The following is a 16,158-nucleotide window of genomic DNA, read 5'->3' as shown; positions in this document are numbered from 1 at the left end:
CTCTCTCTCTTGCCTCTCCCTCTTTCTAATAGAGGCTCTGTCTATGAAGCCCAGGCTGGATTCCAACTGGTGATCCTCCTGTCTCAGCCTCCCAACAGTGGGACCACAGATTCGTATCAACATCTCTGACTTTTCTCTGTATTCCTGATTTCTCTCATTTATCGTCTTCCTTCTTCCCCTCAAAGACATATGTTTTTCCTGGCCTGGGCTCCCAGCTCTATCCCCAGTGCTTGGGACATGGTTCTGGCCCAGGTAGAGTGGGATGCTTGCAGAGCTGAACCACTGTAGGTGCTGGGCACACTCAGGGCACCATGGGTGCTGCTGGGTCTTAGGTATACCGTAACAATACCCACTGCCTTTCCGTTTGACCCACAGGCTCTGCTGTTCCCTCCCACAGTGCCATGGCAGAAAGTCCTCCATCTTTGCTTGCTCTATACAAAGGAGAAAGAAGTTCTGAACTAAAGGAGCGACTGGTTGGCTCCTGGCCTCGGTCCCCAAGCTCAACCCCACTGCCTGGGGAGCGAGGTCTGAGGATCCTTGGCTTCCCCACTGTGAGGCCCTCACCCCGTGACCCACTTAGGAGCTATGCCCTGGCTGGAATGAGGCCGCTGTGACTAGCCTCATTAGGAGAAGCTCCAGGGTCAGAAGTCAGACACACCCCAGTGGCCGCCCCCCTCCACCAGCCGCGGACTGCACACCGCCCCAGCCACGGACTGCACCGCCCCCTCCCAGCCTTGGACTGCACCGCCCACGCGGAGCCGGGGACCACACCGCCCACGCCCAGGTTCTTGTTGCTCAGACTCTAGAGACTATTTACTGTCTTATGTCTGATCCAGTCTGGGGAAGGCTGATGAGGAAGCTGGAGAACATAGGCTTGACTTGGAAGCCGAATTGTATTTACGCAAAAGAAAACTCCATTTAGTGCAGCGAGGGCCGAGAACTCTGTCTGCTCCAGACACTTTCAGTGTCCCCTCACCGACTCTCATGGTCTCATCAGACACTTCTGGCTCCCACTGCTTGCCAGGCTCTGTTCGGGCCCCAGGTTGCAGCTGGGACCGCACTCTGGTTCAGCCCAAGGCAGAAGGAAACGGATTCCCCAAACATACTTATATTTTCCCATACTTTAGACACAGTGGAAGAACTTACTGAAATATGCACAATAAAAACCAAGCTATATCTAGAGCCGTGGAGGAGGCTCGGTGGGTAGAGAAGGCTTCCCACACACCTACGAGGACGTGAGTTCGGGTCCCGAGCATCCACATAAAAAGCTGGGTGTGGCCATATGTGCACTTGTTACCCTAGCACTGTGTGTGGGAGTGTGGGGACAGAAGGATCATTGTGGCTGTCTTGCTGCCAGTTTAGCTCCAGGTTCAGGAGAGACCCTGTCTCAAGGGGAGGACACCTGATGTCCTCCTCTGCCTCCACATGCAGGTACACACATGTGTGAATATACAGCACACACACACTCATACACACACTCACACACACACTCACACACACACTTATACACACTCACACACTCATATACACACTCACACTCACATACACTCACACTCACATACACACTCACGCACTCACCTCCACACACTCACCCCCACGACACACAGACACACAGACATACACCAAGCCACCAGGACTTGATAAAGCTAGTCTATTTTTCCTGTTGTGCCATTGATCTGTCTGTCATGTAGAGACTTAACTGCCTAGGGCTAACTGCTACTTCAGCCAAGAGATCAGGACTGATTGGAGGCTATTTTCATGATGCAGGGCTGTGGCCTGAATTACATTATGAATTATTATTATACTATCATAATAATTGCATTATGATGATGATGATTTTCTTTCATTATTTGAATTTTGACACTGATTTGAATTTTTCAAATATTGCATAAAAATATGGCTGGTATTCATTTCTCAAGGTTTGACACACAGTTTGGGTCTATACCCAAGGTACCTAAGTGAGGCAGGCAAGCACAGGGAATAAATAGCTCGGTGAACTGGGACTCCATATAGCATGGACCATGTGCACCCTCATCTCTAAACAATAGTTTTCTTTAGTAGCTATGTGGCAACTCTCCTTCTTTTTTTTTTTTTTTAGATTTATTTATTATTATAAATAAGTACACTATAACCATCTTCAGACCTACCAGAAGAGGGCATCAGATCTCATTACGGGTGGTTGTGAGCCACCATGTGGTTGCTGGGATTTGAACTCAGGACCTTTGGAAGAGCAGTTGGTGCTCTTACCTGCTGAACCATTTTACCAGCCCACAACTCATCTTCTTAAACAACTTATTTTATTTATTATTCTTGGGTCTATGAGTATGGGCATATGCCACACAAATCCCATAGTGTCTCTATAGGGGTCAGAGGTTAACTTTTTGGAGTTAGTCTTCTCTTTTCAGTGTGGGTTCCAGGAATTGAACTCAGGTCATTAAGCACCTTTAACTTCGGAGCAGTTCTTGCAGGTCTGGTAACTCCCCTTTTGTGTATTCCCCTGGACATGTATTCCAGAGCATATCTTAGTATAGGAGGTAGGAGCCTGATCTGCCTGAATGACTTCTGGGTGCATGCACAGTAAGGTACACTCTATCCTCTGAGGGAACTTTCAGGGTGAACACCTATTTACTGTCTTATGTCTATACACAACTGGGTGAGGCACATGGTTAAAGTCAGATACATGCTATACAGTGAGCAAAGGCTTACACGATCCAAGCCTATCAATCGAAACAGAAACCCTGTCACTCTTAGCAACCAGCTCCTCCTCCTAGACCCCCGAAATGGAAGACATGACAATACCTGGGCCCTTGAGTTCTCTGGTTCGAGCACCCGCTGTTCCTTTAGGTATATCACTTCTGATCTGCTCCCAGTTGCTTGGCTCTTGGAAAGTCGCCTGTCACACTGCAATCTGGGGGCTTTTTCAGGTCTTTGACTAAGGCTCCAAGAAGCTGGAATCACTTGGCAGAGCCAGTGAACCCTGGTAACATAACCCTTCTTGGGACACTATCATGGAGTCTACATGTATATGCTGTAGCTATCCGGTGGGAATGGGGCAGAAAAGTCTAAACCAGCTGTGGCAGGAGGCAGCCAGGCTTGTTTGCTGAGGGAACATTTCCTCAGCAGTTCCTGAGTAAAGGAACCTGAAGCAGAACTGGGGAATAAGAGTCCTGGTAGACAAGACAGCCCATGCAGAGGTCCTGTGAGTACCACAGGCGACACACCTGAGGGAGGTGCCAGTTACAGGGGTCAACACTGAGGCGTAAGTTCCCATCTCAAAACTTACTGTAGAGGTGGTGCCAACAGACAGACACACAGAACAGTGGAGTAGAATGGACATCCCAAACAAGCCTGCATCTGAACAGTCGCCTCCCCGCCCGATACACACCTACGATACATACCTAAATTTGATCCTCAGGACCACATGGTGGAAGGAGAGAACTGACTCCTGCCAGGTGTCATATGACCCACGTGAACGCCATGACACACACATGTGGCAACACATACACACATACTAATATAACAAAATAAAAAAAAATGAGACCGTGGCACTGAACTCTCAGCTCTGGGGATAGACTAACCCGCTGAGCTGTGTACATGGAGACTAAGCGCGCTGAATCTCTACAGAGCAGTTATCAACAGCAACACAAGCTGTAGCTGCCACCCCAGAGTTAAGCTCTACCTCTGTATACAGAGCTTCTGGGAAATGAGCCACAGAGGGGGTGTGGGCAGCACCATGGATCTGGGAGGAAAGATGGCTAAAATAAATACCTCTCCTCAAAACAAAGATGGTCAAAACACCATCTTTCTGCTTATGGGACGCCTGGATTTGTGAGTCTGCAGTCCAGAGAGAGGTCCAAGCTATACCTCTAAGCCAGGAAGTCAGAGAAATGCGAAACAGCCAACATGAGCATAGCCTTGGGCTCCTTGTGCAGACAGAGTAACCAGGACCCAGGAGACAGTGCAATCGGGATATTCCTAACAAGAACCCAAGGCCTCCACTTCTGACCCTCCATTGTTTCTCTGTACTTCCCCTGCTATATTCAGGTACCCATTCCTACCAGCTGAGACTCTAGGTTCCTGGTAGCTACCGCAGGGCCGGGGCCCTGAGCCCTGGGTGGGGGGAGCACAGGACGGGTTGGCACAGAAGTGAGAGGTGACAGCTGCACTCAGCACCCCCTGATTGGGATCAGGACGACAGCCCAGTTTCTGTTTTAAAACACAAACACCCTGTTTTGAATCATTCCTTAATCGGTTAGCTCTGGTCTCTGTTCCCTAAGTAAACAGGGCTCCCTCCTCTGGCGGAGGCTGTGATGGACGTGAGCCCTGCTTCTGTGTAACGCTCAACAGAGTGGACGAGAGTTATGGGTCCTTGCCATGGATGCCCCAATAGTTTTGGTCTCTAGAGCAATGATCAGATCTCTGGGGGCTTCCACCTTCCAGAAATGGTGTTTCAGGTTCCTTTGGGGGTCCAGCTCTAGGACATGGTTTGGTTTCCATTTCATCCATACCAGGAGTGGGCTCTGGGTCTAGTCTGGGCAAACATAAGTGCCGAGGCTGGGATGGGCATTGGAGCCAGGGTGGGACAAGAGTCTCCCTGGGGTTTAAGAAGTGGAAACTCATTTTGTCAGTTAGGATTGCTGAGAGCATCAATCTCCATGTGGAGAAGCTGGCGGAAGGTGAGCTGCAGATGCTGCTCCTGGAGCCAGCCAGACCCGAATCTCAGCGATCCCTGGGTGGCTGAGTCCGTGTGATTTGATCAGTTCCTTGTGTAGCACACCTATGTGTGCCTCGAACCTAGAGTTCTGCTTGCTCTCAGCTGGTAGGAATGGGTACCTGAATATAGCAGGGGAAGTACAGAGAAACAATGGAGGGTCAGAAGTGGAGGCCTTGGGTTCTTGTTAGGAATATCCCGATTGCACTGTCTCCTGGGTCCTGGTTACTCCATCTGCACAAGGAGCCTAAGGCTATGCTCATGTTAGCTGTTCCCATTTCTCTGACTTCCTGGCGTAGAGATATAGCTTGGACCTCTCTCTGGACTGCAGACTCACAAATTCAGGTGTCCCATAAGCAGAAATAATTGTATGCTGGGTCATACTTTGGGCTAGATTGGTCTTCCACAATCTCTTCCTCCTCAGAGCAACAGGACCACTGCATCTTAACTAGGCACATGATTGTCTCAGAGAAAGACTACCTTGCCCTGATTCTCTTGCAGCTAGCTTAGTCATATGACAAAGTTTCAGCCAATGGGATGTGAACACAAGTGATACATGTAACTTCTGGGTCTGGCCCTAAAAGGAAAAGAAAAGAGGTTGGAGAGATGACTCAGCAGTTGAGAGCACTGGCTGCTTTTGCAGAGGACCTGAGGTCAATTCCCAGCAACCACCTGGTGGCTCACAACTGTATCTAACTCCACAATACCCAGCACCTTCCTCTGGCCTCCGCTGAATCAGGTATGTAAGGGACACACACACAAACGTCTGTTCATGTAAAATTTAACATGGACAATGACAACAACAACAACAAAAAGAAAGGAGGAAAGAAAGAAAGAGAGAAAGAAAGAAAGAAGGAAAGAGAGAAAGAGAGAAAGGAAAGAGTGGCTTTTCTCTTCGAGTTCCGTCTTTGTGGCTGGAATGTGGCCATGAGGTGAGCTGTGAAGTAACCCTAGCAAGGATCAGTGTTCCTGGGATGTCAGAGAGCAAAGCCTGGAGGAGTCTCCGTTCTGGGGCTAGTCCAGGTCAAGTTGCTTATGCCTGGAGTTTGAGGGTTGTGTGCATGTGTGTGTGCTTGTACATGTGTGTGCATGTGTGTACATGGTCACGAGAAATTAGTAGTTTCTTTGCTATTTCAAGGGCTTTTGTTTGTTTGTTTGTTTTTTGTTTTGTTTTTTTTCTGAGACAGGGTTTCTCTGTGTAGCCCTGGCTGTCCTGGAACTCACTCTGTAGACCAGGCTGGCCTCGAGCTCAGAAATCTGCCTGCCTCTGCCTCCTGAGTGCTGGAATTAAATGTGTACGCCACCACTGCCTGGCTTTGTTCATTTTTCTAGACAGAGTTTCTCTGTGTAGAAACTCTAGACAAGAGTTTTTCTGTGTAATCTTGGCTGTTCTGAAACTTACTCTATAGACCAGGCTGGCCTCGAACTCACATAGATCCACCTACCTCTCTGCCTACTGACTGCTGGAACTAAAGGTGTGCGTCACCTCCGCCGGCTATGTCAGGTCTCTTAAGTTTAGGTCTTCCAGAATTAGCAAATACCACCTCCCCTCTTTTTAAACTACCTTCTAGGGAGCTGGGGGAGGGGATGGAAGATTCCAGAAGAGGAGCGAGCACATTCAGAGATTGCACAAGAAGGCAGATGAGCCGGAGTCCTACTTGCATTCTCTCTTGGATGACCTTACTCCCCCAGAGCTTCCGTTTCCTCTTCAATGATAGAGACTGGTTGCCTTTGGTGGCTTTGGGTTTTTCCAGCTCTGACCTTCCACAGCCTGGTAGTCCTAGGGCATAGAAACTCAGGTACACAGGGGGCTGGAGAGCCCTATGACTGAGGGAGGGGGCAGGCGGGGCCATGGGCCCTGAGAACACATGCCCCCAAGGGCAGCCGCTGCTGAGTTCTTGCTGATTGCTGCCACAGGGGAGTGCTGGCTTGCCAGATTTCCTCATTTTTCGAGAAGAGCTAGAAATTTGGATTGTTTTGGTCTGTGCAATCGCCTGATTTTTAAATGTTGGCGATAAATTAACATTTTTTTTTAAATACTCTGGAGGCCAAACAAAAATATCTGCAGGCTGGATTTGGCCAGTGGCCACCAGTTAGGAATTTCTCTTTTGACACTGTCTTCCTCCCTTTCCTTGGTTCTCCCTCTTTCTTTCCCTTCTTCCTGCAAATATTTACTTGATGCCTGCTAAGTGGGAGAGCATGTTTTGTGACTGTGTCTCACTTCCACGAAGCAGCAAACAAGACAGAAATGGATGATCTGGCCCTCCAGAGGCTTGGTACCCTGGATCACCCCGATTTGTTCATCCAGCAAATGCTCATTAAGTAAGCCTGTTCCCTGAACCCTGTCGGGTTGGGAAGGTGAGAAATGCTCGTGGTCCCTTGTCCTCAGAGTCCTTAGTGGTCACAATGGAGACATCCAGGAAGTGTGTAATTATGGTCGAAACGCACAAATGCTTTTCTAGGGAGAGATGCACCTTGGATGGAAGTTGTTAGGGAACGGCCCTTGAAGAAGATGACACTAACTACAAGACCTGAAGCTGGGCATGGTGGCACACATCTGCCTCCATAGCATCTTAAGAGAGATGGAAAGCAGAGGTTGGGGATCAGCTAGGAGGGCCAACCAGAAGTGCTGGCTTGACTGAAGGAGTGGGGCTGGGGAGAGGTGGCTGGCACTAAGGCCAAGGGTATGGGACCCAGAATGGAATGGTTGGTGGGTCCTTCCCTCAAGGGTTCTCTCAGTTTAGCTTAAGAAGCCAAGGGACACATATAGGAAGGCTGGCTTCTCCCAGACCTACAGTCTCGCCTGACATAATCCAGTGTGTGCCTGGGGTGGTAACTGCACTCGGTGGATAGATACCCTCAAAATAGTCTAAATGGGCACCATACAACAGCCCTGGGGGAACACGTGCCTGCCAGTCTTGGCCCTAGAGGATGGCATGTGTTTCCTGTGGCTGCTGACTCTGCTCATGTCTGCAGCCGCTCTTATTGCTGGCAAGCCCCTAAGCTCCACGGAGCCTGAAAGGGCATGCCGCCGTCCCTGCCACACATATTAATGGCGTGTCTACGGGTGAGAGATTTCCGCGCCCCTGACACCATTTTTATATCCGGCACAGCATTGTGGCAGACAATAAATCTACCCTGTTAATCACACCTCCGGCTTGTTATAGCTTCCATAAAAACTGTGAGCAGCTGGGAAAGCCATGAGGTGATGTCAAGTCCAGCACACTAAGCAGAAATAAAAGGGTTTCCCAGGCTTGGTGAGCCTCTTTCCCCACCAGTGCCACAGGCAGCTACTCCAGGCCTCTCCCCTCAGAGCAGACAAGCCACTATGCTCTCCTCTCAAGCGCTACCCTCGACCCCTCCAGATCCCCCTGAAGAGATAGCAAATGTCCTGTTCGTCTGCTTGTGGTCGTCTCTTAAGTCCACAGCAGGCTGTGGAGGTAGCTTGTTCAGTAAAGTGCTCCCACACAAGCATGAGGAAGGTCCCTGACAATTGTGTCATGAGCTGGGCATGGTGGCATGCACCTGTGTCCCCAGAGCTGGGAAAGCAGAGACAGGATCCTGGGGCTTGCTGGCCGTCCAATCCTATCAAAGAAGTGAGTTCCAGGTGCAGTGGGAGAGAGAAACAGAGGCACATGGCCACCGTTTCATGTTCTAGAGAGCCAGGAGTAGGAAAACACTTTAACCCCTTTTCTAGCTTGCTATAAGTCTGGCTGTGGTATCCCTCTGTCCTCTAAAGCAGACCCCAAGGATTTTGGTAATTATAGACGCTGATGACTTCATGCTTTGGAAGCAAAGGCACGAGATGGCAGATAGGAAATGTCTGAAATTCTCACACACCAAGAGAACCTTTGCCAGCATCCAAGCCTGGGCTGACTTAAAGGGTCAGCTTTGGCTTGGCATATATGGTCATGAGGCGTCTTCATGATTCTCAGGACAAGCAGTCTGGACACACAATTGCATTTGAAAATAAGGAAAAGAGCCAGCAGGTTGGCTGAGTGGGTAAAGGCACCCGGTGTCAAACCTGCTGACCCAAGTTCGATCCCCAGGACTCACAGATGGTGGAAGGTGAGAGTTGACTTCCTCAAGCTGTTCTTGGAGCTTCACACACTTACATTGCCACCCATGTTCACACTCAGACCCAGACACTCAGGCGCGCACAGAGTAAGCAAATACAGAAATGTTATTATTATTATTATTATTTTTTTAAAGAGAAAGACAAATCGGACCCTTACCTTCCCATATCTGGATGCAAACGTCCCTGTGAGCAGGGAGTGGAAAATAATGATTGTCTCGTCCAGGTCCCAGACGAACACGCGCTGTGATGGGAGAGAGGGAGAAAGATGGAGTCGCTTATGTCTACTTCATGTCTGCAGGTACCCGTGCTCTTGGAGAAGTCTGTAGACACGGGACCCACACCATGCCCTAAGCGGCTGCTGAACCCCATTTGTGAGTCTATCATCATGGCTGATTTTTGGACTCCCGCCAGCTATACCTGGGCTGGACTAAGGGTCTTTACCTAAAAACTCAAAAAGGGCTCCCTCAAAAACTCAAGCCAACGCACTACGAAACCTTAGGACTTCACAGTGAGAGATAGCACCATGGTAACTCACTGTTCGCTGGAAGCCTAGCACTGTTTCTGTTTGTAGCAAATTTGACTCTGCGATTCTAAATAATGTGGGAGAATCTTTCCTCAAGGACTTTCCAACATTTGGCAGTTTCCTTGCACTCCGTTGGGATTTTCCATTTGTACACATAGAGGTGTTGAATTTCTTCCCAGTCTGAGGCAGAGGAGCAAGTGGGTAAGAGAGGGGTGAGGCGCCCTGATTCTGTCTGCCTCTGCGCTCACTCCCCATCAGTTTTTCTTCTTCATTGTCAGTGTGAGCAAACCACTCTTCATGTTTAGGTTTACAACTGTAAATGTCTTCTACACATGGGCTTTAAAAAAGACTATAATTATATGTGTGTAGGCATGTGTGCCACCGTGTGTGTGTATGTGTGTTTGTATGTGTGTGTGTCTGTATATCTGTGTGGATATGTGTGTATGTCTCTGTGTGTGGATCTGTGTCTGTGTGTGTGTGTTTAGTTTTACAACCATAAATATCTTCTACACATGGGCTTTTAAATACTCTGTGTGTGTATCCATGTGTATATGTCTGTGTTTGTGTGTGTCTGTGTGTGTCTGTATGTCTGTGTGCATTTCTGTGTCTATCCATGTGTATGTCTGTGTGCGTTTCTGTGTGTGTGTGTGTGTATCCATGTGTATGTCTGTGTTTGTGTGTGTCTGTATGTCTGTGTGTATCTATGTGTATGTCTGTGTGCGTTTGTGTCTCTGTGTGTGTGTATGTGTATCCATGTGTATGTCTGTGTTTGTGTGTGTCTGTATGTCTGTGTGTATCTATGTGTATGTCTGTGTGCATTTGTGTCTCTCTCTCTGTGTGTGTGTGTATCCATGTGTATGTCTGTGTGTGTTTGTCTCTCTCTCTCTCTCTCTGTGTATCCATGTGTATGTCTGTGTTTGTGTGTGTCTGTATGTCTGTGTGTATCTATGTGTATGTCTGTGTTTGTGTGTGTCTGTATGTCTGTGTGTATCCATGTGTATGTCTGTGTGCGTTTGTGTCTCTGTGTGTGTGTGTGTGTATCCATGTGTATGTCTGTGTGTGTTTGTGTGTCTCTCTCTCTGTGTATCCATGTGTATGTCTGTATGTCTGTGTGTATCTATGTTTGTGTGTGTCTGTATGTCTGTGTGTATCTATGAGTATGTCTGTGTGCATTTCTCTGTGTGTGTGTATCCATGTGTATGTCTGTGTTTGTGTGTGTCTCTGTGTGTATATCTCTGTGTGTGTCTCTCTCTCTGTGTTTCTGTGTCTATGTGTGTGTTTGTGTATATGCACCTGTGTGTTCATGTATGTGTCTGTGTTATTGTGTGTATGTCTGTATTCTCTCCTTCTATCTTGGTTCTAGGGATCCAGCTCAGCTCATCAGGCTTGTTCCCAAGTGCCTTTACTCACTGAGCTTTCCTGAAGAGCCTAATTTGCTGATCTCAAATGTTGATAGCCATGTAAAATTTTAAATTATTGTTCATTGTAGAGAGAAGTAATCTATCTATTCAACCTCCTATCTCCAGATCCACTTGGAGGAGAACACATCCACCATCCAGGTCAAATGTCTCCTTGTCCATCCTTCCTTCTCCCCTATGCACTGTGATTAAAATCATCTCAGCATGGCCCCAAAGGAGTCCCACCTGCTGGTAGAACTCACTCCCAGACTCTGCTGGAGCTTGCTGATTGCTCTTGTTTTCTCTCTCTGGTCATGTGCCTTCGTTATAATCTCACATTTAGTCACACTGCCCATTGCCACACATACACAGCATCTTAAGAGAGGGGGAGTGTGGGCTGGATTGTCCCTGGGCTCCCTGAGAGCAGTGTCCTCAGAATTCCACCCTGTGCATCTCTGAACTAGATCTACTGTCCCATAGATTTCCTTTCCTTTCCTTTCCTTTCCTTTCCTTTCCTTTCCTTTCCTTTCCTTTCTTTTCCTTTCCTTTCGTTTCCTTTCCTTTTTAAATGTGCATTGGCGTTTTGCCTGCTTGTCTCTGTGTGTGAGTGTGACATATTCCTTGAACTGGAGTTATAGACAGTTATGAACTACCATGTGGGTACTGGGAATTGAGCCTGGGTCCTCTGGAAGAGTAGCTAGTACTCTTAACTGCTGAGCCATCTCTCCAGCAGTGAGTGTATTTCTTATTATGGGCCACATAGGCCATGTAAAAAAGCATCCCCTTTGAGGAGGCATTTTTGTAGTTCAATATGGCCGATCTTAATCCAGTTGAACTCAATGCCTTGAATCAATTTAACTTAGAAGTTTTAATTACAGAATTAAAAAGCAGTTTGCAAATGTCTCCAGACCCATTGCAGGCTCCAATAACTTACCCACTGAACTCTCTCTCGAGCTGCCCTAACTTCATCTTCTTGCCTCCCTGACCTGTGGCCTAACGTCCCTAGCGGGTGAACTCTTGGGGACATTTTGCAGGTCTCTATCCATGGCTAGTACAACTTGGGTCTGAGTGGATCCCTAACCACCCCAGATAGAGCTGAGATTTAAATTTGGGGTTTCAAAGAAAGCTATAGTCTCATGTCTGGAGGCTGTTAGTAGCCAAGTGGTCCAAGGGGAGGAGATGGCTTATTGCCGATAGAGATAAACCCAAGGCTACCCCAGGACTTGGCTTCTGCCAGAGCTGGGGGTAGGCTGGAGTGGGCTGAGGGGTACTGTATCAGCCAGGGTTGTTGTTGTGGGGCTTCTAGCTCCTTCACCACACGAGGAGAGAGGCCTAACAGTTTCCTTGTTCCACTTTGCAGGCTGGCCCTGCCACGTCTCCGATGCTCCACTGTCCCGATGTCCACCACCTTTACATTCCAAGAGGGCTCTGCATCCTTTTTACATACTCTTGCTTTTACACGCCAGCCAGCTCGAGCTGGTGGCTGGCACCTGCAGCCCAAGGGTTTCATCTAACACATGCTCAGACCACAGGCCTCTCTCCTGGGGGTCTGCCCTTCAGGAAACTGCCAGAGACCTAAGAGGTGTGAACGAGCCTGCTGACATTAAACTCAGAAGCCAAGCAGTACTCACACCTTGGTGCCCATTCTCACCCTGAGAAGCAGGTGTTTCCAGAATAATATTGCCTCATGAACCCCACTTCCATGCTTCAGCGCTCCCACTCCTTCCTCAGTGGTGTGGAAGAATGTCTCTCCACTCCCACTGTTCTCATCAAGAGCAGAAGCTACGGCAGGTGAGTGCAGAGTTCTCTAGAAGGGTGTATTAACAATGTTATGCATGTTTGAGCTGTTGGAGACATGCAAGAATTCGGGAGAGAGGAAGACCACAGACATCAGAAGCCTTTTTGAAAAGACCCAAACCCCACTGAAGGAAATATAAGGGAGTCCCCAGTTCAAGGAAAAGAGTAGCTTTAAGACTGAGGGGAAGCAGCCAGGCAGTGGTGGTGCACGCCTTTAATCCCAGCACTTGGGAGGCAGGGGCAGGCGGATTTCTGAGTTCGAGGCCAGCCTGGTCTACAAAGGGAGCTCCAGGAAAGACTGAGGGGAAGCCAGGCACGATGGTGCTGGCCTACAGGGATCTATCTACCTGCTTCTGCCCTGAGCCTTCCCTGCCCCGGGTCTGGCTTATTACATGGATGCTGGAGATTTAAATTGAGGCCCTTGTGTACAAAGCTTTTCACTGGCTGAGACATTCCTGCAGCCTCCTCTTGGTTGTTGCAGCCTGGTCTCCATGTCCCTGGTATTCTGTAGGTTCTGTGGTTTCTCTTTTTGCCACCAGAGGCGGGTAGCTGATGCTCCAATGTCCTTATGCTCAACAGGGGTTTTCACAGCTACTGCACAGTCTGGCAGCAGTTGGGCAGCTGGCCTCTCACTGAGCAGGTAGGCTTCAGTGCTGAGGACAATGGCAGTGACCAAGCTTTGCACTTCTATGCCCCGAGACCACACAAACATTGTGACGTTTCTGGGAGCCGGGCTGGGGCTCAGTAATGAAATGGGTTTCTACCAGCCTATTGGATGGAAATGCAGCATCAAAGACTTTAAGGAATGACAAAGATGCTCATGACGTCTGAGTTTGTGGCTGTCCTGTGAGGTGCCCAGGAAGGTAGACAAAGGTGCCACAGTGTGTTTGACATGCTGGGCACAAGCCGGGCAGTAGTGGCACATGCTTTTAATCCCAGCACTTGAGAGGCAGAGGCAGGCGGATTTCTGAGTTCAAGATCAGACTAGTCTACAGAGTGAGTTCCAGGATAGCTAGGGCTACACAGAGAAACCCTATCTCAAAAAAAAAAAAAAAAAAAAAAAAAAAAAAAAAAAAAAAAAACAACCCAGAAAACCAAACACACACACACACACACACACACACACACAAAACCAAAAAACCAAACCAAACCAAACAAAAAGACATGCTGGGCAAAAATCTCACCTTTCCTGATGCTACTCAAGCCCCAGAGCACAGGGCAGATAATGAATAGAGCAGGGTAGACCCTTGAACTTGTTTGCCTCCCTGTGTACACTTGGGTCTATCTCAAGGGCATTCAAGAGGCCTATGTCTCCCTGTCTTTCTCCTATAGGGATAGGCAAGCTGGTTCAGGGAAGATGCTCATATGTGACAAATGCCGGCATGCTGTCCAGGCCAGCCTCCTCAGTTCTGGCTACACACTGGGACCACTGGTACCTAGGGTCCCCATATCAGGCAGCGTGTCCAAGAGACCAAGGTCCCTTACAGTTCTGTAGGTGCTTCTGTCCCCAGCCTTAGAGCAGGAACATCCTTGCCTGAGCTGCTAGGGCCACACTGAGGATGTAAACTTTGAGCCAGCCCCAGGTTGGGACAAGATGGGCTTCCTAACCTGTCTGGGATGAGACATGGCACCTGTCCTTATAAAATGTCCCCACCAGCATACTCCAGTTGAAGATCCTGCCCATTACCTCCTAACCAGGGGCTCTCAGGGTATAGCCCCTTTGGGGGACGGCAGCCTAAGGAACCTGTTATACATCCACTTCTCTGGCCCAGGTCCAATGGACTTCGAGCCTCTGAGAGGACCCCATGGTCCCCACCCCCAGGGGACTCAGCTGCCTCAGAGGTGTGAGAAACATTGTTCTTGCTGGCTGGCTCTCAGTTGTCCTTCCCCAGTGGTAACCCGGCGGACTCTCTATGCAGTCAACCCAGTTCTTCTGAGTTTCTCTCCTTGGGTAGTGGAGCTTTGTCACTGGGTTGTGTTTAGGAAGTACAACTGACCAGAGAGAGCCTCGGCCCTCAGCTGCGATTCAGTTTCTCCCCCCAAGAGACACCCCTAGGTACCTCGATTTCATTGTCTCCTGCTGGGGAGGGGTCACTATTCCTCTTTGACCGGCCCCGTAGCTTCCCATCCGAGGCCCGATGTGGCCTGTCTGTGTCACCCTCCTTTGCTGGTGTGGAGGGTCCGTTGTGTGTGTTGTAGTCTCCTGGGGGAGAGACAAGAATTGATATAAAGATCAGACGCTTGGCTGGGTGTCTCTTCCTGGGAAATATCGCACCATCCCTATCATCATGCAACCCCCAGAGGAGACCCTAAAGAGCACCAGAGGTTAAGATTGTAAGGTTAAACTGCTGGCCACTGCCACCCCATACCATGATGACTTTCTTCCAGTCAATAGATATGAGGCCCTGTATCAGGTTCTGGGCCCTGTCTAGAGGATCAAGTTCGTTAAAAACTCCAGCAAAGGCAGAGAGCCTGACTTGACTGGGAAAATGCCTGCTGTGTAGGCCCAAGGACCTGAGTTTGATTCGAGAGGGCAATCCCAGTGCTAGGGAGACAGAGCTAGGTCTGGCTCAGGGCTAGCTGGCCAGCTACTCCAGCTTAATTGGTGAGCTCCAGGCTTTATTTGTTTCAAAGAAAGTGGACAGTATTTTTGAGGTGACACCTGAGACCACCATCTGTTTTCTACACACAAATGTGTCTGTGCATGTAAGGTGTTGGGTGGTGGTAGGGGTGTCATGTGAGCAGTCTGTGAGGAAAGGAACATCTGTTCAAAGATCTGGAAGAAGTGAAGGAGGACAGATCTGACATGAGTGAGTGAGTGGCCCATGCCGATGGCTTGAAGACTCCATGGTGGACAGAAGGATGAAAACATAAGCCCACAGGGAGATGAGCTTCCAGCAATTCGACTCCAGGTTCACGTTTTGGGGGCTTGATCCCCAGAGTGACAATGGTGGGATTTTTCAAGGGTCCTCAGATCAACTGGGGATACACTTTGAAAAGCCTGTGGTCCCTCCAGACTGTAAGTTGATAAACCTCTCTTCTTTATAAAGTTACAAGTCTCTGGGATCGCATTATGGCAATGTAGAAATATAGCCTCATATACCTAGTTTCTAGAGAGGCCCCCAGAGGCACATGGGTATGTGTGGCTTAGTGAGGTCACTGAACTTGCCTGGGTCCCCTACAAATTAGTGGCAAGGTCTGGGCCTGTTCTCAGTAGCACAGTCTTAGAACTGCAGACCCTCTTGGACCCCTAGAGAACATCCCATCCCATTTTCTCACAAAAACAGTTTTAGTTTCTAACTGTGTCCTGTAGAGACCAGCTCCACTCCGGCTCTCAGGGCACGGTGGGAGGGAGGGTCGGCTTTGACTAAATGCATTTGAGAATGGGCTGAGTTCTGTCTCCTATTTTCCCCTAAAACCCAAGGGACTCAACTTTGTTTCTTTACTATTTATAGAGCTCCTTAGTGACTAAGGGACACATGAGAGAAGAAACGCAGTGTGGTGTCAGGGATGGGGGGGCCTCCTCCCACCAGCTAGCACCAGACCCTCCCAGCACAAGGGGGAAGAGTTTGTTTTCTCTTCTCTTCTCTTCTTTTCTTTTCTTTTCTTTTCTTTTCTTTTCTTTTCTTTTCTTTTCTTTTCTTTTCTTTTC

The 16,158-nt window shown here is 48.8% G+C and overlaps 1 protein-coding gene across 1 annotated transcript in view; it reads right to left on the bottom strand.

The window, feature by feature from the left end:
- Positions 1–16,158, bottom strand: part of Eya2 (EYA transcriptional coactivator and phosphatase 2) — a 169,089-nt gene that overhangs the window by 34,396 nt on the left and 118,535 nt on the right. The window contains exons 8-9 of the mRNA XM_031372772.1: positions 14,567–14,709; positions 8,947–9,030 (exon numbers count right to left, since the gene is read on the bottom strand). Coding sequence (XP_031228632.1) covers positions 8,947–9,030; positions 14,567–14,709 — 227 coding nt within the window. The remainder of the gene's footprint in view (positions 1–8,946; positions 9,031–14,566; positions 14,710–16,158) is intronic.

This window comes from Mastomys coucha, unplaced genomic scaffold, assembly GCF_008632895.1.
Source record: "Mastomys coucha isolate ucsf_1 unplaced genomic scaffold, UCSF_Mcou_1 pScaffold15, whole genome shotgun sequence".
Lineage (NCBI taxonomy): Eukaryota > Metazoa > Chordata > Mammalia > Rodentia > Muridae > Mastomys > Mastomys coucha.
This window is presented reverse-complemented; position numbering and strand designations above follow the sequence as displayed.